Raw genomic sequence first — 26,067 nt, forward strand, 5'->3', positions numbered from 1 at the left:
ACGCCACCATGTCAGAACACCAGGTGGAACACAAGGTATCATTCCAGGGCAACGCAGAACCAGGCAGTGTCTGGAGGTTGTGTCCTGAGAGATAATCAAACCCACAAGTATTGTTTTCAGCTTGTGCCGGGTGCTCAAAGCGACTGGAAGCAGTGCAACCAAATTCCTAGCTTCGCACGTTTCATCTCTTGATTCTTGAACTGGCATGAGTGAGCAAAGAACATTCCTTTTACACCCTCACACACAAAGGATCCCACACCACTGGTGTTAAAAGAATTAATCAGGGGGATTTATTGAAGTATCAAAGGTGGTTAAAAGGCAGACATAGATATTTACATATATATTAACTTTCGGGCACAGGGGAAACAGTCTTAGGCTGCAGGGGTACAAGCCCTCTGCACACTTCCCGACCCCCAGTTATATATTAATTATTATATTTTTTTTCCATTCTTTTTTTTTTAATCTCCCCTTCCAAGACACAAACAATATAAAATAAAAACTGCGAGCCAGAGACGGACACAGAATCACACATCGGTTGCTTCTTGTTTTGTTCTCAATGCCCCCCCCCGACAAAAGACAAAAGGAAAGGGGGCAGGCAAATTGGGGGGGGAAAGGGTACAGAAGGAGCGAGGGCTGGGCATCTACTGGCACGAACCAGGAAAGTCGGCAACGTAGGAGGGAACCCATGCGTTGCCCCAAGGATGTGGGTGGATGTGGGAGGATGAGGCGGGAGTCCATTTCGACAACCCCCCCTCTGAGGGCTGAAGCATGAAACAGTGGGGCTCCTCCCCCCCAGGGTTAGGGGAGCATCTGCCTCTGGAGTGGTGGTGATGGTGATGATGGTGACGGTGGTGAAGCTATGTCCACAAAGACCACCCAAACGCTGCCGCCCCTCAAAGAAGCCACCACCACCCCAAGCAATGTGCTGTGGCCACCTCTGGAGGAGACGACGTGTTTGTAACAGTCACCACTGGGGACGTTAAGATCATTGAAGGGCAACCCAACCGAGCGCTGAGCGAGGTGCGCCTCTTAGCGAACCTCGCTTCCAGCTCTGCGTGGAGCGGGCGGTCGTGGCGGTTTCCAGTGGGAGACCGAGCGGCAAGGGAGCAGGGCCAAAAGGGTTTGCTAGCCAGGCCTGGGTTCCTTTGCTAGGATTCAGAGGCTGGAGGATATCCCCGCCGGCGTGCGCGGCAAGAAGGATGATTTCAAACCACCCCAGGGTCCATCTCCTTTTGCCAGCGACTCTAAATTCACGCCGCTTTAAAAAGAAACTGGGCTTTGGCTCAGGAGGCAACGCTTGGCCGCCGAGGGGAAAGCAGGCAGACAGAAGCAGAGATGAGGATCTGATGCCCCCCGTGGGTGCACCTGTCCCACATCCCCTGCGCGCCCCCCTCCAGTCGAGCACGTCACAGAACACGGACAACAGAGACAGACAAGAGACACCCCTTTTCTCTTCCCCCCCTCCCTCCCCAAACTATCATGGCTTTGAAGGAAAACAAACCAAAGAAAAGAAAAAAAAGAGTCCAACCTGCATCTTTAAGGCCCCCTTCTGGCTGGCCTAACGTCAAGAAGGGTGCGGCCAAGAGGGACGAATGCCCTGAAGAGAACTCAAGACATCAGGAGACTCCCAGCCTTTGTGTCCTGCATCACACCCTTAGACCCAGCTGCCTGCCTCCCTCCCTCTGTGATGGCTGGAAACAGACGCAAGAGGTCCTCGCCGCTAGGGTCCAAGGGGGAACAGAGTTAGCCCCATCTCCCTCGTCCAATACTTTTGAGACTCAGTGCGAATATTCGGGGGGGAGGGGAAATTAGTGCTAACAAGCCACTGTTGGCTCTCCTGGGCTGGGTCCACTTTCTGACAGGGTCTCCCCACCTTCCCCACCACCACCACCACCCCGGCAATTTCGGCAGCCTCCGCCCCCCTCTGTGTCGTCCATCTCCCTACCTCCCCCAGGACCACTTCTGAGCTATTTACAAAGAGACACACACACACACAGGCGTCTCCAGTCACTCTGCTTCTCCCCAAAGGGAAAAGGGGCATGGCTATTTCCCCCCCACCCCCAGTTTCACAAGCAGAGCCTTATGTACGCATACAGACGCATCCCCTCCCCAGAGTTCATCGGGTGTAACTCTGGCGAAAAGGGCATGTTGGGGGGGGGGAAGGCGGGGGAAGAGCAGCCCGTGGCAGGAGGTGGAGCTTCATGGCTAGGGGCGGGGCTAAAGTCCTCGGTTTCAAAAATAAAACCGAAAAAGTGGTGGCCATGTGTTGTTTTTACACAATGGATTTTTTTAAAAGTTTTTGTCTTCCCCCCTCCCCATTTTATCTTTTTTTTAAATCTTTTTTTCCTTTTTCTTAATCCAACCCCACCCACCCCTTCCCAGCACGAGCGGCAACTTCTGTATAAATCTCTCCCCGATTCATCGCTCCCCCTCCTTGGCCGCTTCACCCCCACCCCACAACCTTCCGTCCCCAGCACCCCCATTCCCCTCCCGCTTCTCCCCAACGCTTAGATGAAGAATTCCTCCTTCCGTTTATGGCCATCACCACCGTTGAGAAAGGCCTCGCGGGCTTCGCCGTGTTCATCCAGTCCGCTTGCTTCGTGGGTCAGGTAGGAACCTATTAAATAAATAAATAAATAAATAGATAAACAAACAAACACACACACACACACACACACACACAAACATACACACAAACACACACACACACACACACAAGAAGAGAGGGGAGCAGGGATAAATGCTCAGCTAGACGTCAAGCCAGCGCATGGCCCGGAAAAGACTCCCAACCAATTCTTACAAGATGCTCCCTTTAGCCTCACTATTTGTTCATTTTCTGCAACTAAGAGCTGGGCCTTCACTCTGCTGCCTTTTTGCAAGCGATCCAAGCCGGTCCATGACCTTCAGTCAAGCTATCGTGCAGCCTTCTTCGACCTGGTGTCCATTTCCAGAAGGGCTGGACGGCACCTCCCGTCTGGCCAAGCCATCACACACCCAACAGCTAATCCAGTTGGGAACGAGGGAAGATCTGATGCTCAAACTATGGGGAGGAAGAAAACAAGGGTTTGAAACCCATGACCCCAGGAGCTGGGGAGCGCTCCAACGCTGGAGGCATCCAAGAGGAAATTGGGACACATCTGCTTCTGTGATGAGCAGGGGGTTGGACTGGATGGCCTCAGTGGCCCCTTCCAGCTCAATCATTCTATGATCCTAATGGGAGAAAGGGAAACCAATCCCAACAGGATGCACTCACAATCAAAAACATGGTCAGGGATTCAGGATGGCAAAGATTTTGCCCTCCGCTAACTGCAGCTCAGGAGCTGCTCTGCATCTGCACCATGAGTTAGATGGAATTAAAAGGAACCGAGGAGCCTAGATTTTCCTGGTGTTCCAGCAAGGATAACAACACAATAGTCCATGTTAGTTACACCATCGTAAATGCAATGTGTACACTGCACCAGCAAATTGCCACTAGTTAACGCGACACTTGCGTCCCTCGTTGTGCATCAGTCACATTATTTAGAGTATGACGAAGGGTGCAAGCTTCAATTCATTCACAATTGGCCATTCGCCGCTGCAATTTAAGCCATGGCACGCACGCCATGTAACAAACCAACAGGAGTCTGGCTGGTAAAGGGCAATGTAATGGGTGCCACGTGGGAGTTGTATTCATGACAACGACTAATCAGCTGTCCCCCAAGAACAAGTATACAGTGGTGCCCCGCTTTACGATTATCCCGCATTATGACAAATCCGCTTCACGATGATGTTTTTGCGATTGCTTTTGCGATCGCAAAACGATGGTCTAAATAGGGTTTTTTCGCTTTGCGATGATCGGTTCCCTGCTTCGGGAACCAATTCTTCGCAAAATGATGTTTTTTTAACAGCTGGTCGGCAGCTTCAAAATGGCTGCCGGGTAATTAAAATGGCTCCCCGCTGTGTTTAGGGATGGATTCCTTGCTATACAGGCACCGAAAATGGCTGCCGTATGGAGGATCTTCGCTGGACGGTGAGTTTTTAGCCCATTGGAACGCATTGAACAGTTTTCAATGCATTTCAATGGGCTTTTTATTTTCACTATACGATGTTTTCGCTTAACAGCGATTTTCCTGAAACGGATTGTCGCCGTTAAGCGAGGCACCACTGTACAAATAAGATCACAATCCATGTCCTGGTTCTTCCCTCCTGCACTACGCCCTGCTGTTTTTTCAGTCACATCAGCACTCACTCACCTTTCTGCCGGATGGAGCACCACACCATGACTATAAGGACACAGATGACGAGGAAGACCAGTAGAGCCAAGATGCCCCCTACGATGGCATAGGGCACCGACGTCTGGGCCTCCACAATAGCTCCAGGGTCTGCAGGGGACAAGACAAGATGTGGGTGGGTGTGGGGCAGGGAGTGGGGAGACTAGGAAGAGTTGCTCTTTAGTGTAGAGGGTATGGGCTCAGTTTCAATGGTCTGCGGCACCCTTCTCATGCAGGAGAGAACATCAGGTTCTGTAGCAAACATAAGCTCTCTGAAGTTCAAGATAAAACCCTTCATGCCCAGCTAGGAAGAAGGACAAGTTTCTGGGTACCACGAACAGCCCCCTTCCTCTTAAATATTCCCTTGTATGCCAGAGAAGCATCATCTCGAGTAGAAAGAGTTCAGGGCTGCTTTTCTCCCTTACATGCTAGCTTTCTGTGTTCAAGGTGTTGTTGTTGTTTTTTATTTGTAGGAGAGCAGAATATGGCAGTGCACAGAGGAAGAATCAGACCAGTCCTTCCCCCACGGGCAAAAGTGGTATGATCCAGAAACAAACGCCATTCCTTTTCCTGCCCTCGGGGAGCAGAAAGAGGACATGGAAAGTTATCAGAGGGGCCAAGGGCTGAACTACCGAAAAGTTTGGGGACGGGAGTTTGGAAGAGCTGAGAGCAGGAGCTGGAACGGGTAAAGGCACGCGGGGAAGGGACCGTTCTTCCTTACCGTAAACCACCAGCACGTACTGGTCCGACGAGCGACCGTGCTTGTTGGCCACCTGGCACGAGTAGGTCCCGTTGTCCAGCATGCTGAGGTTGGGGATGGTCAGCACCTCACCCTCTATCAGGGCCCGCTCTGGCAATGAGTCGTTTGCCCGGCTCCATTTGATGTCTGTGGGGCTGGATGGCAAGAGACCAGGACGCGGGTCAAGGCGACGAGGACAAAGCTCCCTCGCTCTCTCCTCCGACCCTTCTGGCCGTCGTGGGGCACCCCCCGTCTTCACCCACCCTCCTCACCACAGCAACTTCCTCCCCTTCAAGGTCATTTGCAGCCAGCGCTGCCAAGCCCACTGATGGATGGCACCACGGAGCCAGGCAGCCGGATCAAGGGGCTTGGGAGTAATAACTCCGCTCGGGAATTGTATCCATCACTCAGGGAGAAGGCTACAGAGAGCCAAGGACAATCTGCCCTGACAGCAGCGTGGCCGAGAGAAATGCAACCAACTGAGGACGAAGCCAGGGGATCTTGAGGAACTGCTCAGCGGCGAAGGGAATTTCAGCAAGGGCTGGATTTTCAAGTCGAGAAAAAGCCCTGCTACTAAAGGTCTGTCACGACATCAACCATTCACAGGACAAGAGATAAATACAACAGCAGACGGGTTGGAGAAGAGCAAGGCGTTTTGAAGGAATAAACAAGGTTTGAAAGAGAGTTTGCTTCCCACAGAGTCTGCGCCTTCTGTCAAGCCACTGTCTGTGGCCAAGAGGTACGAAGCACCACTGAAAATTAAAACAAGACCATGCCAAATCCTGACTGATGGAAGGGGAAAGTGTCGGGAACCGATTCTTCGCAAAACGACGTTTTTTGAACAGCTGATCGGCGGTTTCAAAATGGCCACCAGGCGATTAAAATGGCTCCCCACTGTGTTTAGGGAGGGATTCCTCGCTATACAGGCAGCGAAAATGGCCGCCATATGGAGGATCTTTGCTGGACAGTGAGTTTTTATCCCATTGGAACGCACTGAACGGGTTTCAATGCATTTCAATGGGTTTTTTATTTTCGCTTTATGATGTTTTCGCTTAACGGCAATTTTCCTGGAACTGATTATCGTCGTTAAGCGAGGCACCACTGTACATATAGTTTATCTATTACTGCCCAAACATACAGAGAAACAATCAGAGAGAAAAATATTCTATGAGAGACATAAGCAGAAGTTAGACTGGGATCTACCAGGTCAGTGAGTGAGTGCACTAGATAAGCAAAGATGTTTGCCTCCCAGCTGTTTCAACACGATGAACAAAATACAGGCTCGGTGCCCACCGACTGAAGCTCCTACTCTATCATCACTCAGAAGAAGGTTGGTACTCATTTATACGGGCTATTCTAGTTGGGCTGGTCCAAAGGATGTCGCAACAACAACCAGAAGGCAAGAGATTCTCTCTTCCCACACGCTATGGCCACCTCCCTGCATCCATCCATTGAGGCGTTTGCCTCACCTTGTCCAACGGTAGGACCGGCCCTGCACTCCAGCGTACAGTTCTTGGATAGCAAGGAAGACGGTTGATTCCTCACCTTGAGCTTTCAAGAAACACCCAATTCACATGCAGTCCTCCCCTGTAACGGCTTTTGGGTGAAAGAAGATTGTGTGTTTGCGTGTGTGCACGCACGCAGGCACGTGTGTATGTGTGAACTGTTGCTTTTCTTAGTCCACAAACTTAATCAGATTCAGTAAAATCATCTGTGAAACCATCCGAAATATGGCAAATATAATGCCTGATTTGCGCCATTTGATCTGGGTCACAAAACCAGCTTTTTTTTCGGTGTCAGGTCTGGACTTTTAATTAATACATCTTCTTCAAAAGGCAGGACACCCATTGCTCTTCTAATCTGCTAGCTCCTCACACAAGATCAGACTACAAGGAAACCTTGAGGCCTGCGTGCGTTTCTGTAGAAATCTACTGATTTTTTTTTTTGCTCTCTCGCGTTCTAATTATATATCTTTCCCTATCCTGTGGAAATACTCACAGTGGGTTGCCATTGACAGCACAAGTCAGAATTAGGGTGTCTCCTTCTCGCATCACGCCTTGTGGAGGGTGGATCCGTGCTGTGGGTGAATCTGGGGGGAGAGGGTGGGAAGAGACAGAATAAACAGGAGGCCAGAGAGCATCCTGTGTATGAAAATATCTATAGGCTGGGGAGCACAACTACAAACAACCACGTTTTCTTCAGATCCACAAGTGATTATCGCAATGGAATTAAGGTTTCAACCATCTCTGCTCCCAATGTACAAATACATATATTTCTCCTTTTTTTTTAGTTCCTTAAGGGCCACCTCACTGGAATATGATGTCAGAAAGAAATGTTTTCATGGCCAAGCTTGCATTTGAACCCGTTTCCTGAGCCCTACTCTTTCATCTACTCACTATACCACACTAGCTGTACAGTAGTACCTCAGTTTACGAATTTAATGAGTTCTCCGAGACGCTACTTAATGCGAAAAATTCGTAAACCGAAATGCAGATTGCCATAGAAACGGGCACAGCGCTCTAAACCTCGACACGCAATGCATCCTGGGGAAACTTATTTCATACTGCAGAAAAAAGAAACGTAAACTGGGGCATTATTTTCAATGGACTTTCCTTCATAGACCGAAAATTACATTAACTGAGGCGTTCGTAAACCGAGGTACTACTGTATTTGACCTGGGGGCCTAGAAATGGAGTGACCTTTGTACACCCAGTCCCATATCACGGAAAGCCATTTTTAAAAATAAGTTAATTCCTGTTAATTATTATAGTATTTGGAAAGCAATTTGTTGCCATTACTTCTGATAATGTAACTTGCTGTGCTTCTCATTGTGCTGCACCTTGATTTTTCATTACTTTTTATTGCATCTTGTCAAAATTCAGGGTTGGTGAGAGAACAGCATAAACTTTGAAGAATTCCCTTCAAAATGCTTGAAAAAAAATGGCCTAGAACCCCTTTAGAAGTAACTTTTAAACTTAACTAGAAAATGTTACTTACTGAAACATAAAATAGCTTTGATCGTTGTAGTTTTTTCGAGCTCTTTGGCCGTGTTCTGAAGGTTTTCCTTCCTAACGTTTCGCCAGTCTCTGTGGCCGGCGTCTTCAGAGGGCAGGGGTTAGAAACTCTTGTCTGTGTTCTGCGTTCTAACTCCTGTCCTCTGAAGATGCCGGCCACAGAGAGTGGCGAAATGTTAGGACAGTCCCAACACCACCATCAGAAAAAGGGAACCGTCAACCATTCTTAAGTATTCTATACCTGAGACACCCTGAAAAGGGTTGCTGTAAGTCAGAATTGACTTGGACGACACATGATTATTATTAATAAATCCCCAGCAATTATTCATTACAGCAGCAAACTGCCTGAGGTTGATTTTGAAATGTGACTTTGATGCACCTTTCTTGTTACTGAGAAAGGTAACTTGTTACAGGTAACCGCATTACTTCTAAGCCTTCACTTCCAAGCCATGCCCCATTTAAGGAAGAAGAAAAAACATACACATCATCATTTTTCTCTTGGGAACCGTCCTTTGATCCCAGGCCTGGCCCCTCCGCCAAACCCCTCTCCCCACGTCCTGCCCCACTGATGCAACCCTGCCGTCACTTACACTGTACATCTAGCACGTACTGCGTCTGTTTGCGCTGCCCGCGCAGCGCCGGGTGGGTCGCTTCGCACATCACGATGCTGCTGTGGTCCTTGCGCTCCACCCGGAAACGCACGACGTTGGTGACGCTGAAGACCTTTCCGTCTTCCTGCCTGCTGCTGAATCCTAGGAAAGGCACACGAGACACACCGGCCCCGCTGGTCAAACCCCACAGAGCACTTTTGTAGCCCCCTCTTTAAAGCTAAACGAAGTAGGCCTGCCATACTCTAGGGCTCTTTTCGTGCTCATTCTCTCTTTTTAATTTCCAAATTATATACAATTATAATGTTAACTGCCGCGCACTGAAGGATAAGAACGCATAATATTACACCTCCTTGCCTCCCACATTTGTTTAAGAACCTATACCTCACAGCCAAAAAGTACTGGGTGAAGTCCAGCATCCCCCTGATGAACTTAAGTGGAGACCCAGAAGGAACACCTGCATTAAGGCAAATTGCAAGAAAAAAAAGGATTTTGAAAAAAAAAACAAAAAACACCATTCCACTTTTAAATATTTTACATGGGTGGGAGAAGGAGTAGGAACTCATAATTCAGAATTTGCCTATACTGTTCTTAAAAAGACATACGGACGCAGCCTCAGCCACCCAATGCATTTGGAATCACAACCTTTAGGACAGCCGGCTGGATAGCTCAACAGTTTCGGTATCTGGCAGCATAGCCAGAGGTCGGGAGGGTTTTTCCCCTCATTAATTTAAAATTGAATAAGATACAATATACCAAACCACCAAACCCCACATAGTAAGCATATCAAATGGTATTACTAGCTGACATAACACATATTTCCATAAATCAGCATGAGAGGCTGGGGGGTTTTCTAAGAGAATCGGTACGGTTATTACAATACTGGATAACAGTAAGCCAGGATTGATAAACCAAGTTTATACTGGAATCCTAGTAGTTGTGAGTGGGCAGTGAGTTCTTCCATCAACACGAATTTCCATGCCCTCGATTCCCAAATATTCACTGAAATATTTCTGCAGCTGTCTTCCAGCTGTTGGTAGTTTTGACACCCCCACGGTGCTTCCTAGGAGAAGAGCCAGCCTGTGTAGCCTTGGGCAGTCCCAGGGTGCCCCCAGAAGAAGGGAATGGTGAACAAGTCCTGATTATTCCCTACCTAGGAAACACTGAAGAGGGTCACCATAAGTCAGAATTGACATGACGGCCCATGGATTGATGGGAGAGACACTCCCTCAAATTCAGTCTGAGCTGAGAAGAAGTCAGTGCCACCTAGAGGCAAATGCTTGTACAGTGGTGCCTCGCTTAGCGAGTGCACCGTATAGCGATGTTTCCGTATAGCGATCCCTTTTTCGGGATCGCTATACGGAAACATACCCGATCTTCGCAATGAGGAAAACCCGCATTGCGAAGATCAGGTACTGCGGCGGCCATTTTGGAGCCGCCGAACAGCTGTTCAGCGGCTCCAAAATGGCCGCCGGAAGCCCGGAAATGGCTGCCGGCAGCCGTTTTCACCCCCTGCCTTCGCTTAGCGAGGGCGCGAAAATGGCTGCCGGCAAGGGGAATCCTCGCTGAATGGGTAAGTAAGCAAGGTATTGGAACGCATTAAACTAAGTTTAATGCGTTTCAATACCTTTTCCCTACCCGTTTAGCGACGATTCCGCATAGCGAGGGTTAATCCGGAACGGATTAACCTCGCTATGCGGGGCACCACTGTATATTCCACCCCTCGACTTCTAATGCCTTCCAACTAAAAGGAGAAATTGGGCTCCACAGAGGGAGATGCTCCTGGCTTGCACTCTCCCAGAGGCGTTACCTTTTAGCTCCTTTCTGTCCCGGTACCAGCGCAAGGTGGCAGCAGGGCGTGATCTGGGCACGCTGCAGGTGAGTTCAACTTCGCCTCCTTCCACTGCCTGTTCTTTCACCTCCACCATAGGGTTGTCAGGGGGCACTGTAAGAAAGAGCAGCTGGGTTAACAGGGCAGCTCCTGGCAGGGCCTCCTGGAATGCATCGGCAGCTTTACACTTGCATAAACGCCTGGATCAGCCTCAAAGGGAAGGAGGGAGGGAGGGCCTCCCGAGAAACTGAGCTAGCAGGACAAGAGACGGCTTCAGCTGGATGGGCCCTGGCTTTCCGCAGGACAAATGGATCCTGGGAATTTCCATTTCACATAAAAACCAAAAAAACGGCCTTCCGGCTCTCACTTATGCCAAAGGAATAACATCTCAGCAGCTGTAAATGGGGCCGAACAGACTGTCACATAGTCAGGGGATGGTGTTTCAGGGCTGTGTTCAGATAGCTTGTCATCAACCTCCCCCACGAGCTTGAAAAAAGTAGAATTATGGAAAATAAGCACCTATTTTCTTCATCTGCACACTCCTTTCCAGAATGCCTGATTTGGTCTCCGGTAATGAAGACCTTGGAGCACATTTCCCCCTTGGAAAATTATACGGCACACTGATTTCAGCCAAGCTTGTATGGATTGCCAATACCTGGTTTTAAAAGATGCGCATGAATTTCTAACAACTGGATGGCAGATGGAGTAGCTCTTTGAAGGTGCAGCTCAGGCTTAGAGCACAGGCTGTCCCTGCAGATGACTGTGGGTTCAATCCCTATCATCTCTAGGTAAGGCTGGGGAAAATTTATGCCTGAAAGCCCAGAGAGTTACTACTTATCAATACAGAAGCTACTCAGGTAGAAGAATCCTCATCTCACTCAGTACAGTTATTTTCTCTTTAACGATACACCCGCTCTTCTCTCCAGGCTTTGGTACAGTTGGTGAGATGGGGTGGAGTGGAAGGGTGGGGGGGACACGACACTGATGTGAAGCAGCGTTTTTTGTACATCTAGTATCTAAGCCATTCTTCTTTCATTTTGGGGGAGGGATTAGCAGTGGATGCTGCACCAGACAGAATCCCAGCAATCGGTGGTTAACAAGAACTGGATCTAAAGCAGCATCCCTCTGAAGACGGAGGACAGGAGTTCCCGCCGCTTCAAAAGACATGCAAGAGGTTTTCTTGGCTGTCGTATTAGTGCTAAGGCTGCAAAGTGTCATAGCATGAACATAATTTTGTCCATGTATAAAGTGGTAGCAAATATAAGCCTAAGGTTTGGGTAAGGGGGGAAAAATCCAGGAAACCGTGGAAAAGAAGCAGTTGGAGCGGCATAAGGGGAACGTCATGTGGATGTCGGGGGAATCTGAATTGTGACCAGCGATTGATAGGGAAACAAAGGGATACAAACATCCTATTTTGGGAAAACCCTTACGGAGATGGACTTGAACAATATTGCATCCCGTTGCACTGTCTCCCATTGTGTGACAGCAACAGATCTACATCCTTGACCATGACTTTGTTCCATCCACACTCACAATGGAGGTGGAATACCAAGTTTTATTCGTGGACAACGAAGTTTCGGCTACCAAAGGATCGACACCTTTAGAACTACCCTATTTGCAGGTTTCAGTGCAAAGATCCTGACTAGACTGACAAAACATCTGAGGTCTTGTTACCTCCGGCAGTCCTTGGCATCCAATCCCAATCATCCTAGTTAAAGGATCTGTAGAAAGCAAGTTAGATGATGTCCCCACTTCCACCCCGATTCTATGAATCTGCAAGAATTATTCCCTGTGGGCTTCCTTAATAAAGTGTCCAGGAATCGAAGCGATCCTTTTTCAGTTGCTTTCCCGACTCTACAGACCAGCTATATGCTTGGAAGTGCGTATTGCGGCTGTGGGCAGGTGACACGCACCCAGCACGGTGAGGATCGCAATCTGGTGGTGCGTATCTTCTGTGTACAGCTGGCAGAAGTAGCCGCCCTCATCCTCCAGGCGGGCGTTGGAGAGCACGATGCGGACCTGCTTCTGGGTAAACTCCACCAGCTGGAAACGCTCGTCTTTCAGAGCTGTAAGAAGGAAGACGTCTCGGTTATTGGCTGCTAAGAGAAAGGGAGCATAGGACAGAAGGGTGGGGACCCCCCAACCCCCCCACACTGCTTTTCTTCTCAGTATCAGAGGATCCCACAGCTAGTGAAAAGATGCTTGATGCATTAAGTTGCATACAGTCACTTTTCCTTTTGAGAATTCGTTAGGGTCAGTCCTACCGTTAGTCAAGATGCTTGATGCATTAAGTTGCATACAGTCACTTTTCCTTTTGAGAATTCGTTAGGGTCAGTCCTACCGTTAGTCAAAGGGAGGCAACACCTTCAATTTGGAGCCCACTTACCTCATGTGTCAAAGCATCGACGAAGCAGAGATGGGACACATTTGTGGCTTTTTGGACTACAATTCCCAGAATCCCACAGCACATATCTGTCATGCTGGTGGTAGGACCTCAGTGCGGTGTAATGGATAGAGTGATAGACTAGGATTCAGGAGACCAGGGTTTGAATCCCCAACTCTGCTATAGAAACGCTATATAGTAGGGAACTGGTAAAATTGCTCCTTAAATACCTCACTTACGTATTAGGGTTGCTGTACGTTGGTTTCGGCTTGACATCACATAACAACAGCAGGATGGCTGTGGGTTTCTGAGAAATGTTTTCCAGAAAAAAAAACATTTTCCTATTTCTGCAATGAGGACATATTCAGCATGGATAGCATGCACTTTAGATTCCCCTCTTTGAATATACAAATTACCTTTTGTCACCCTCCTAGCCTCAAAATGGCTTTTTTAAAAAAATGTTTGGATTACGACGGATTCCCTCATTATTAGCTCATCTGTTATTAGTTCATCTAATAACAGCAACATTGTTTGCTTGCTTCACTTATATCCCGCCTTTCCTCTCATGAACTTCAAGAGGTATACATGGCTCTTCTGACCAGGTCACCTTCACAACAGTCCTGAAAGTTAGGATCGGGCTGAGAAGCAGCCACTGGTCTCAGGACACCCAGTAAGCTTCATGACTCAACAGAGTCCTGCGTCCCCCAGTTCTCAGTCCAATACTCTTACTACTACACTACAGTGACTCAATCATAAACCAGATGGTGGTCTACGTGCTTGCTTGTACTCGAGAGATGAGGTTTTCTCACCCTTTGTTCTGCAAGCATTTCTTACACAGAACTTGGTGTCTGCAAACAATATATTTAGTTCAGGAGAGAGCAGAAGACCGACCTACTGGGAAAGGTGATGAATAAAGAACACAGGTAGTGGGCATGAATACTAGGAAGTACTGTATTTTTTGCACCATAAGACTCACTTTTTTCCCACAAAACAGGGGTGTGGAAAGTCTGTGCGTCTTATGGAGCTAAGAAAACAGATTATATTTTCCTGTTTTCTTCTCCTAAAAAACTGGTGCGTCTTATGGAGCGAAAAATACGGTAAATGGTGTCTCTATGGGTCTCTAGCCTCAGCACCGGCCAGAAAACAGACCCCATCCTCCCCAGAGTCTCGTTACCTCTTGTGCCATTGAAAAACAGCGTCTGGCGGGAGGGGTTCTGGATCACCACTATGGAGCCATCGTACTGGTGCAATCTGCAGTTGATTTCCGCCTGGCCACCTTCTGCTACCGTCACGTTCTCGGCTTGGACCTCCTGAGCGCCGGCTAGCGTGGGGAGAAAGGGAAAAGGATGCGTTACTGGCACAGTCACTCAAAGGCGAGAGAAGATCAGGATGCAGCACAAAGTGGGGTTTGCCTGCGCCCTGTCTCAGCAACCGAGTTGGGGTTTGCAATGGGTACGGTTTACAAAACAGTAAAGATGGACGCAGAAATAGCACATCCCTCTGTTCACAGCACACATTCTGGGCATTTTGGAGATTCCATTTGGAAGTAGACATTCTTGCTCTTTAGAGGGGTATGAGAGCAAGAGAAGAGAGAGAGAGAGAGAGAGAGAGAGAAGGGTTGGAGGTATAAGTAAAAAGGGATGGCCTTGCCCACCTTCGGCTTTAGGCCCATCATCCTGTGGATGTTGGCCCTCCCAGAGCACACCCAAGGGAGTGCAACCCTACAGAGAAAATGGGTCTCTCTCCCCACCCCGCTTTATATGTGAGAAAAAGTTGCAATGGAACGTCCAGACACATTTCGTAACAGTAAGAGAAAGGCCCCAAGCTAAAGATCTGGCTGGTCATTCCGAATCTCTCTCCTCGTGAGCTTATTTTTCTAGGTCCCCTCTAGCTCATTTGCCTTTTCTCCGTTGGCTTTCCTCTTGCAGCCTCTTCCTTCTCATCCCCACCCCCTCTTTTTTCTCCTGCTGAATCCCCCCCCCCCCCAAGATTACTTTCTTACCCTGTCTTTTTCTTCCTTAAAATCTCTTAATGCAAAAGCATCGCCCATAGCAAGTTGAATTCTCTCCGTATCTGTCCAGCCTTCTGGGACATCAAAGCAACTCAACAGGGAAACGGCCCCGGGCTACGAAACCCCAGTCCACTCCTTGCCTTTACCTCTGCTGTTTCATTAATGGACTATGACTAACCTGAGTTGCAATAAATGGGAGAGTATCTAATTAATCCAAGCATGTTTCGGTGTGACAGAGGGACACACCGTCCTGAGCAAACGGCTACCGCCTGCAGCCAAGAGTGTGGTTTGACTTGCTTACATGAGTCATCTGGAACTGGAGTTCTGTAATCAAGTTTTCTGGTTAACTGGTTTATCGAGAGCGTGCTATGGAAGACATGCATTTGGCGGCAAATAGGAAGCGCTCCCTGTCAAGCAGCCAAGGGCTGGAGCTGATGAGGTTTGGTCCCCTCCAACAATGTATTAACAGTCCTTTTGTGTCATTAAAAGCAGTAACATGAAACCTTTGCAGAAATGAGAGAGAGGGAGAGACAAACCTATTATTCCACAGAGTCTGGGAGTAGCTTGAGGACTAGAATAAGGGAGTGTCTTATTCCAGGATTTCAGGGGATGTGCTCCGTGCTCTGTCATCAGGAGCCATCAATGACAAAGTTAGAAACGACAGGATATTGTATTAAAATAAAAGCTAATCAAACAAAGCATAAACAGAGGAAGGAGGGAGTGTCCTTTCAACACATGGGCATTCAGGGTGGATGAGGAAGAGGAAAAAGAAAGACGAGGAGCAGGAAACATCAGGATATATATATATATATACCACACACCATCATCATCCACATCATCATCATCATCATCATGTGCCATTAAGTCAATTCTGACTTCTGGTGACCCTTTTCAGAGTTTTCCAGGTACAGAGTACAGTGGTGCCTCGCACAGCGAGGTTAATCCATTCCGGATTAACCCTCGCTGTGTGAAAGCATCGTTGAACGGAACGTAAAAACCCATTGGAACGCATTAAACATGGTTTAATGTGTTCCAATTGGGCCAAATACTCACCGTTCAGCAATGCTTCAGGATGGCCGGCAGCCATTTTCACGCCATCCCCTCGCTTTACGAGAGCGCGAAAACGCTGCGCGTGGTCATTTTGGGGCTTCCGGCGGCCATTTTGTAGCCGCTGAACAGTTGATCGGCGGGTCGCAAAGCAAAGGTCGGTAAGCGAACCGCTTACCGACCTTCGCTCTGCGATTTTCGCCTATGCAGGCACCATTTTGCGATCGCATTTGCAATCACAAAACCGGCCTCGTAGAGCGAATTCATCGCTTTACGAGGCGCCCGTTGTGCGAGGCACCACTGTACTCAGGTTTTCCATTCCTTTCTTCTGGGGGTGTCCTGGGACCGTGTACAGCTGGCCCAGGGCCACCCAGATTGGCTCTACTCATCGGGGGGCAAAACGGCGGAAATCAAACTCCCAACCTCTGGCTCTGCAGCCAGATACTTAAATCACTGAGCCAGCCAGCCAGCTATGCCACATATAGTACCTTTCTACAATTGCCTGTATGGCCTTAGGAGATTCTAAGCATCGCAGCAGGGTGGCAGATTTATTTATTTATTTATTTCTAGTCCTTATCATTCCCCATTCCAGGCCGAGGATGCACACCGTGCTGCAAATAAATAAATAAATAAATAAATAAATAAATAAATAAATAAATAAATAAATAAATAAATAAATGCAAACATAGGTTCTCTGTATTTGGTATGAAAACTAAGCATTCTGGATCAGATTTATATCCTTTCTTTCCCACAGAGAGCCTTCAACACTGCGCCGAATGAATGCTAAATAGTAAAGAGCCAAGTGCTAATAGATTTAATAAGATTCAAAGGTTTATAAGTATTATCCCTGTTACAAAAATGCCAAGAGCTTCGCACTACGCCGTCTACGTACAGCCCTGTACAAGACAAGCTTTACATAAATTCAGCTTTACATTTAATACTTTACCCACTCTATTAACTAAATATGTTTTGCCTTCTCTTTTCTGAACCGGGAGGGTGATTATAATCTGCTCCAAGTGTGGCGAGGCAAGATGTTCCGACGGATGGGAGCTTATCCTATGAAGGTAGTAGGGCTGGGCCAAAATAATTTGCTGCCTGAAGTGAAGAATGAGACATGGCACTACCCAGTGGGATACGCCACACGTACAGAAGCTGCTTAGAGAGGCAGCCGAACAGATTCCTCCTAACTTGCACTTAAGGGTAGCAAGCTAGTTCGGGGACGGAGATGTGGGGCGGGGAGGCAGGCTGTGGAAACACGGAGCTACGTCCTCCAAGTGGAACAAGCCGAGGACAACAACTTGAGATGGGCATGAACCGAACTGCAAACCAAAAAAAACACACGATAAGCTGGGCCGGTTCATGGTTCGTGGATCCCGTTTTGTTGGAGCAAGCCAAAATGCCAAACTTCTTTCCCCTTGGCGTTTTGTTTCGGTTTGGCAAAATGGGATGGCCCACCTGTCCACTTCCCCGGCCACCTGGCCTCCTGCTGCCAGCCCACCACGGCCGCCATCTCCTCCCCAGATGCCATGATCCAAGGCAGTGCTCAGCGTTCCTTGCAAGAAACCCAATTGCTGCCTTGGAGCTTGACCAAGGAGGAGAAGGAAGTGGCGGCAGCCGTGGCACAACAGCAGCCGCGTGGCATGAACAAGTAGCCGTCCCCCACTGGGGCGAACCAAAAACTGAATCGTGAACCGGTTACGTTTTCCAGTGGATTCGCAGCAGTCTGTGGTCAACCACGAACCGTCACGAATCACAATTTTTTCAGGTTCGTGCCCATCTCTGACAACAATTCTAAGAATGTGCTAGCAATTGCCGCCTGCAAAAGTAACTTTCCCCAAACTCCGAATACATCGGAATGCGCCACTTCTCGGCGCATTCTCCAGGCAGAAATGTTGCTCTGCCATGGCTTCGTCCCAGCATGCCTTCTGCCAGTTACTCTATACCTGGAAAACCCTGAAAACGGTCACCAGAACTCTGAATTGACTCAACGGCACATCACGAAGATGAGGATGATGTGTGGTGTAGATATAGCCTAATGTTTCCTGTTGCAGCAGCATTTCCAATCACCGCACAGGTTCTGCGCCCTTCTTACCACGCCCTTCACGCTACTCGTTCCAATCTGTGACCACCAGCTTTTCTTTGCAGGAGACAAACACTTTGAATACCACAACCACTAGGGGAGGGTGCCTCGGGCAGTGGGTATCAGGTGCCAATAAATGACAACAGAAGGAGCGGGCAGACAAGTACCATCTCCCACCCCCACCCCGCTAAATCCACTGGGATATTTTCCTCTACAACGCACACCGACACAAAGAGACGGCGCAGAAGGAGGTTTGTAGTGCATGTGACTATTCCACCTCAGTCTTTCATTCATTTATTTTACTTATTTAAAATATTTTTGCCTCAACCTTTCTCCTTAAAAAGGACCCAAAGCGGCTTTTCATCATTAAAAAGACACTATTTAAAAGCTTAAAACCAGCAAGTGTACAAATATTTAAAAAGAATTAAACAAACATCATATTAAAATGGTAAATAAAACCAATACTCAAAACACATTTAAAAGGTACAAGGCACAACGATCCATTAGGAAATACAACAACAACTCTTAGACAGCCAGTTACACATGACTGCCACCATATCAATCTTTAGATTAGCTATGTGTAGATTAGGCCTCAGAACTTAAAAAAAAAAAGAGTTTACATCACTGTGTAAACTAAATTATGCCTTTTTTTAAAAAAAAAAAAGTCAATTCTCCAAGCCGGCTTTCTGCACTGGTTTAACTATATCAACAGATTTGCGAAACTTGTCGGTTTCAAAAAGGAATTTGCATAGGGGTGTTTTCCCTTGCTTCTGTTATTTCAGTTTTGGCCCCAAACTAGTCAACACTATCCAGAGGCATAAGGAGGGTACGTGTCCCATAAGGCCCCGTGTGCGTTTTTGTACGTCTGCCTTTCAGAGAGGTCTCCAAGCAAGAGAGAGTCGAAGAGTGACGTGAGGAAATGCACAGCAAACTCTCCCAGGTGCAGAGAGAAAAGACGACAGAGGCGTACGCCAAGACGCGCTGAAAACGCCCACAGAAAAAGCACATCCATAAAAGGCACCGCAGCTTCCTCCCTGCTCAAGTGCAGCCACATGGGATGTTTATTCCCCCCCCCACCGCTCATCTCCAGCGATTCCTGAATGCCGTGCGTGCCACCTATGCAACCACCCACCCTGATCCCCCCACCTGTCCGTCACGGCAGATGGACTACGCACAAACAGCATTATTTATCCGGGGGGGGGGGAAGACTGCAGATGCTCACAATAATTACACCACATTCTGCATTTTCTCCATTCCCAGGCACGGCTTCCTGCATTTCCGACGAGGTGTTAAAATCGCTGGAAGCTGTCGTGCGGGGATGATCTGACATGATCATACCTGTAGCTTCCTCCAAAAGCTGAAAAGCCTGGGGCTTCCAAAAGGAATTAATTCACAAGTACTGTACGTATCCGGGGTTCGGAGCTATGCATTCACATTCTTTATTTCTTTTATTTTGGTCGTCGCCGTCCTCCTTCCGTTCCTATTGAAACCCACGTCGAGGAGGCCTGGCTGATCCCCAAAAGCTGCAAACGGACAAACGTGAATCCGAATTTGTCCAGTGGGACAACAGCGTTTGCTGGTCTAAGACTCAAGTGATGGCCATTCACGTATCGCGAAGGCAAGATTAAACTCCTCCTATATGACATGCTGGATTTTCTACACCCGGAACAGTTTGATAACGGAGTATTCAAACATGTCTCTCCCTGCTACCACCTAAAAGCTGAAGCAATATATGGAAAGAAAAGCCGGTCCCCATGATTTATTTCATGGCACACCTCATCTCCCAGAAAAGATCAGCCAATACAAAGTTTTCTGTCCACCTGCATCTTTGTTTGGGGGGGGGGGAACCCGGTCTAGTCCTCACTCAATCCGGGGGCTGGAAATCGGACCTCTGACATTTGGCCGTCTCATGTTTAACCAATGTTGTCCTCCTTTTAAGTTGTATTTGGACACAGGGATAAAATGGGGGGGGGTTTAAGAAAAATGGTGGGTGGAAACCTATTTTTATGATCAGACTCTTTTGTTTAATTTTGTTATAAAAAGTAACTAGCCATTGTGAGAATTAACTTGATTAAAAGGTGGGATTAAAATCCTTTTTTAAAAAAATATAAGTAAAAGAAGTGCACAGAAAACGCCCAGCTGGAGAAAGAAGCGATGGACGAGAGGATGAAGAGACGCAAGAGTGTTTTTTGGCCGAGTGTGAAATTTATTGACTAAAAAACTCTACTTACACAGAAAAAGTTTATAGATCCACAGGGCACAATTAGCTTCACGTCTCTCCCCACAGGGGACCTTCCCATTTCTTATTTTCCTCAACTGGCACTTACAGTCTCAGTAATTCACTCTGCGACACAGGTAAGAGAAAGACTAAAAAAAGTTAGGTAGCATTTAACAGATTAAAACAGCAAATTGAAGGGGGGGGGAAATGACTGTTTACATGAACAGAGCTTAACTCACTAATTAAATTCATGCTGACTACAGAGTGACTTAACCCCTAATTGAAAGGGAGGTGTGGCTCTCTTTGAAATCTGAAGCACAGAGGAAACAAATTGGTTGATGCTGGATTGATTGATTGACTGTCACCTCGGATTCAGAAAGTCCCTCCCAGCCAAAACCTGCATAGGAGGGTTGCTAAATTCCAACCCGTCGCACTTCTTGCACGCGTCCCTCTTCTTCCTCCTCTCCTCCGCCTCCCTCCCTTTGCCCTCTCCCCCCACCACATTGGCACCATCCCCTCCCACTGCCAGCAGAGAGACAGCCCAGCGCCTGCTTGAGATTCCTGCCTCCCCCTTCCAACAATAGGCCTCCTCGCACAAAAGGTCATCATGGCTTGAAAAGGCCGACCCTGTTCATCAGGGCAGAGTGCCAGGAACCGAGGAATGCAGAGCCCATGCACCCATCCCGTTGCAGGTCCCTCGGGTATTGGGAACTCCGCCACAAAGGTACGGCAAAGATCAACACTGGCAAGGTCTGGACCCTGTTTCTCCTTCCACACCCCACAAGAGAGAGCGCTAGTGGAAGCCAAGGACACTGTGGTTGAAATATAATATAGTAATAGAGCAGCAGGGCTGGAAGGGACCCCCATGGATCATGGAGGCACCGTGTGGGGATCGAACTCCCAACCTCTGGCTCCGACCGCCAGATGCCTCAACCACCCAGCTATCTAGCAGTTTCTGTGGCTTAGCATAGTCAGTCAACAATTAGAGTAGGCCCACTGAATCTATGGATATTTGGTGAGTCAACATGTCCATCAACTCCACGGATTCAATGGGTCTACTCTGGTTGCAATTTACAATGCTAAGCCACAGTCTGTCCTCCCCCCCCCCTTCCCTGGGCCTCGGCCATCCCTAAGGTAAGCAAAAAGGAAAGGAGAGGTAGAACGGGTTGCACTGTTCTCACACCAGGGCTTAGGATGAGATGGGGGTGGTGGTCTTATTTTGAACTATACCTCCCAAAATCCTCCTGCAGCCTTTAGGGATTCTGGGAGCTGTTTGCCAAAAATGGGAACTCTGCCGACATCCGCTGCGTCAGCCGCACCGCCTCTCGGCTCCCGGCACATTTTACCTCCTCGATTAAGTATCTTTGCCTCCGCGTCAGGCTCTGCACTTAAATGACTGGGGAACATTTAATCTTCATTTATTCACACTGCTGCCCCTTCCATTCTCTGTCCCAAAGGGCCTGGGCAGCTAACAATAGGTTATGCACATCCATTTCAACGGAGCGGGTAGAGGAGAACTTCGGGTGGGCTGAACATCCATTGGGAAATGATGTGTTGTCTAAGCAAAAATGAGGATGTTGATGGAAATGAATGTAGCTGGCAAGCCAAGAGTACATGCGACACTGAAATCATGTGCCTAAATTATCCCTGCCTTATTCATAAGCCAATGTGGAAGAAGCTGGGGGGGGGGAGAATGCGGGTAGATGTCGGGGGACAGACAACACGCCAAAAAGTCCAGAGATGTTTAAGGGCAGCAAAGCTTTTTTTTTTGTAAAGCTCGCCCCAAGGAGAATACAACAGGCAAATGTGGTGCTGTTACTCAAACTAATAAATCTATCATGTTCCTTGTTTTGATTTTAGGTGATTGTGGTCACACCCGTTCCATTCCTTTACAGCATCTGTAAAGGTAGCAGTTCCACCCAAGCTATGGAAACCAAGCCTGCCGTATTAATTTTCTGGCTCACATACAGCCACTTGCACGAGTGCTGGAACAAAGGAGGAAATGACCTCGAAGCAGTAGGAACAGACACAAAATTTTAGGGTGCTAAAATGATCACGCATAGGTACATGGAATCCAGGGTTTTGAATATTATTTTTCAAACGGAACTAACGGCACGATATTGTGGCAGATAGCCGAGTCTTACTATTATCATTGCCCCATTCCTATGATCTTCGTTACTAGCAGGGCAGGGGAAAAAACTCAAAAGGCAATGCTTTCTGGCTCCCTCTAGTGAGTAGTTTTGATATTGCAACATGAAAATATTTTTTAAAATACAAAATAAATCACAAAACATGCCACTCAGGTTGGATTAACGCAGTGGAATACAAGTTGAAACATTCCTGCCAAATGTTTTCAAAATGCCTTTCAAAACACTCTAAAGTAAAATATAAATATTAAATGTTTTTCCATACCCTGAAAAGGAACTTCGTTGTGACTTGTTCCATTGCTTTGGGAATGTAACGTTCCCTTATCCCCTCCTTCAAAACATCAGTTATTGGTAATTTTATTTCCAAAAGTTACAGCCAAGCTCTGCTTTGGCTAGATCTAAAAAAAAATGGTGAGTTACAAACTTCTGCCAGCTTCATGCCACCAGTTGAGGCTGGCAGCTGGCAGTTAGATAGAGTAGAAGAGAATTTGGGGGAGAGAAGAGTTTAAATGTTGAAGAATACCCCTATTGTCATTAAACTCTATAGCAAAAACCTTATCCTGCCTACTTAAGCTTTCCTTCATGAAGACCATAAATGCCCCCTTAAAAATAAATTAAAAATAAATAAAAAGCGTGTCTCTGGATTGGATGCAAAGGATTCTAGAGTTATCCAGGGTTTAGAAACTCTGGTTCATTCTGGAATCCTTTGCATCTGTCCGTGTCCCTGAAAAAAATTGTTCTGAAATCGTTTGAAAGCCCCTTGTTGTTGTTTGAAAAGAAAGATCAATAAATGTTACACATTTTGTGTTCAGCCACCTCCAGTAGACCACTTTGTTATTTTCCCCCCAACAATATGCATGAATAGAGAAGACACAAAGAAAGAATATCTCTAGAGAATCATTAAAAACAGTGTCTGGTATTCCATTTGGTGAAAGATAAAAGGCAGGGGGGAAAATCCCTCTGGTGAATTTGAATGTGTACACTTTTTTAAAACACAAGTTCCCATGTATTAAAAACTGCAATCCTGATTCTAAATGGGTTGGAAAAAAGATTGGGGAGGTAGTAACTTTAACTAGAGCACCTGTTATTTGGAAATAAATGGCCAAGACACCATCTTCAGTCCGGCTGCTCCAGCTATTCCCTCCTTCGTAGATGGAAAAGAAAATGGCTGCTTGTTCTTGTGAAACAAAAGTTGTGTTAACAGAGCCCCATCGCATTACCATAATCTTTGCAAAACAGTCAGTTGGACTTATGTTGTGATTCTGTTATTCGACAGTGAAAATCAAAATGGCAGCCAGTCCACAGTCTCTGTCATGGGAATGAAGAACACAAGTATTTCCTTTATAGTTCTAGTTTGAATTGTACTGCATTGTAGAAAGACAGGGCATATTTTTCAGAAAGAAATGGACAGGGATATTGGTGAACCTTTGGGTCCGAGTCTCATGTCCAAGTCTTTAGTATACCAAGTCTGAATCTCTGTTAAAAACAAGATTTTTTCCCTCAGAAAAAAGAGGAAGGGATATAGGTGGGTTTCTGAGTCGTAAGTCATGTCCAAGCCACTGAAAGAAAAATTCCGAGTCAGGTCCAAGAAGAGTCACCGGTGTAGCTTAAGTCCAACTTAATAGTGAGTCCCACAACTTGAATCCCCATCCCTGGAAATGCTATCTGTCGGGGGAATGCGGGCTATCATCCTAGATGTTTCTCTAACCAACTGTCACGTTCCCGGGGGTTACAATAGCCAAAGTCCAATAAACCAGTTCAGGGTCAGAGATATCAAGAATGCAAAGCCAAAGTCCAGAAACCAACTTACAGAATGAAGTCCAACGTCGAAGTCCAGGGTCCGATACAAGGTGTAGTTCAGGGTCAGAGTCCAGAGTCCAGAGTCCAATACCAGCGCAGTCCAGGGTCAAAGTCCAGAGTTCAGAGACCGGAACACGATGCAAGAAGCGTGGATGCAAGCCAAGGTTTTGACTCTTTGCTTCCACGAAGTTTCTGGCTTCACTGGAAGCTGTTTTATAATGAAACAGCTCCTTGAGCTGCTGGAAAGCTTTCTATCCTGCTAATACTCAGGACTAAATGAACGTAAGTTCCTGTGGAAAGCCTTTGAGTGATCCTCTGCTCTTCTTGTCCTGAGTCTTTCCCGAAGCCTACCCCGAAGCCTGTCTGCTGTGGAGGGAGAATCTGGAGGCGGTTCAGGTGTTTCTGATCTCTCCACATTCTCTTCAGCCACAGTTAACTCTTCTGGGTCCAGGTCTTCAGAAGCACTCATGACACCAACAACGACTGCCACATGACAACACCAGCAAAAATGGTCTCTTGCCTGAAGGCCACTTGTACAGTAGCAACATGGCTGCACTTGGGTTCCCTGGCCACGCACGGCCATCTTCTCTTCAGTTGAGGAATGGCCAAGGCCCTTACTGGTATCGTAACAGGAATGCAGTGATTCCTACCTGCATTCTCCCCTGCCCCACAACTCCACATTAGCTCTGTAACAATGACCGCGGCTGACGGATGGGAACAAGGCTGCCATGGGGACTTCGTGTGCCGAAAGGGCCAGCAAGCAAGAGCTGTAGGACGCCCTTGGCAGGCAGCCACGTTTCAATGGGAAGGAGTTTAGCTTTGAAAAATGTGATGCCTTCCCCCAACACCACATTCATTACATTCAACAGAGCTGCTCCACTGCAGGAGGAATGGATTTCTTTTTTCCCAGAGCTTAAAAATTGGTCAATCTCTTCACACACCATAGGGAGAAAGCAAACTCCTTTGTTTTCTTTTAAGGTCTAGAATGGTTTAGGAACCCCGGTTCCCCCTGCCTTGTTCATAGCCTCAAACGTTCCTCTGGTAACATCTAGAACAGATTGTCTCTAATGCTTTCTGGAGCTTCTGCTGTGCCTTATTATCGGGAGACAATTTTCAGGACTATCAGTTAAAAGTCATTGTGCACACGTTCCAACTTGTCCTTCTTGGCTGAGTTATGAGAGAAAGGAAATTTTAAAAAAAAAGAAGCTGTGGGGGAAAAAAATCGAAAGGGTTATAGGTTGGCAACGATATTGTCTGGGCTTCTCATCAAATTCCATGCAAGAGGCTGGACAAACGCATGAGAAATGTCTCACTTGAAAATATCTAGGGATTTATGGCCTCTTCACAAAGAAAGATAAAAGAGTCAAATTGTTTCTTTCGAGCTTTCCATGGTTCTCACCCAACACTTAATTTTTGAAGACCGAGACCCACCATCAAGCAAGGTGGAGCCCTTCCCCAGAATGATGCATGTCAGGGTGGCCCCTCATGGGCAGCAGAGCGAGAGGCCAACCAATCTGACTTTCGGCAAAAGGGTACAAGGACATTCTCGTGCATGAGTTGCAATAAAATGGATATAATCTGCAACCACAGACATTGGCAAAAGGACATGTGAGCCTGTCAAAGTCACAAGCTTTCGTCTATAACTGCAGGCTTGAAAACCTGGGGTTCCGATCGATTAATGACGAAGATAATTAATCTAGGCTGGCCCATCAGGTCTTTGAGTTTCTTTCCTGACTTCCACAATCCGACAGTCCTGCCTTATGCCATGAGGAGACCACTGCCCACACATCAAAACAACCTAAATCAATGTGTTCAGAGGAAGTGCTCAGGGGAGGGAGGGAAGAAGGAAAGTGTCTGGAGCCCTCCCTCCATTTGACTCGGAAAGAGAACAATGGGTTCTGTTCTGGCCTGGCCTGGCTCCATCCATTACTGGAAGTGT

General features: G+C 47.3%; 1 protein-coding gene across 1 annotated transcript in view; it reads right to left on the minus strand.

Moving 5' to 3' along the window:
* Positions 1 to 267: 267 nt before the first annotated feature.
* Positions 268 to 26,067, minus strand: part of CADM4 (cell adhesion molecule 4) — a 133,363-nt gene continuing 107,563 nt past the window's right edge. Inside the window, exons 2-9 of the mRNA XM_020814450.3 lie at positions 14,000 to 14,146; positions 12,356 to 12,508; positions 10,422 to 10,556; positions 8,594 to 8,755; positions 6,988 to 7,078; positions 4,972 to 5,144; positions 4,233 to 4,361; positions 268 to 2,617 (exon numbers count right to left, since the gene is read on the minus strand). Coding sequence (XP_020670109.2) covers positions 2,508 to 2,617; positions 4,233 to 4,361; positions 4,972 to 5,144; positions 6,988 to 7,078; positions 8,594 to 8,755; positions 10,422 to 10,556; positions 12,356 to 12,508; positions 14,000 to 14,146 — 1,100 coding nt within the window. The 3' untranslated portion in view covers positions 268 to 2,507. The remainder of the gene's footprint in view (positions 2,618 to 4,232; positions 4,362 to 4,971; positions 5,145 to 6,987; positions 7,079 to 8,593; positions 8,756 to 10,421; positions 10,557 to 12,355; positions 12,509 to 13,999; positions 14,147 to 26,067) is intronic.

The sequence above is a fragment of the Pogona vitticeps genome, chromosome 9, assembly GCF_051106095.1.
Source record: "Pogona vitticeps strain Pit_001003342236 chromosome 9, PviZW2.1, whole genome shotgun sequence".
NCBI lineage: Eukaryota > Metazoa > Chordata > Lepidosauria > Squamata > Agamidae > Pogona > Pogona vitticeps.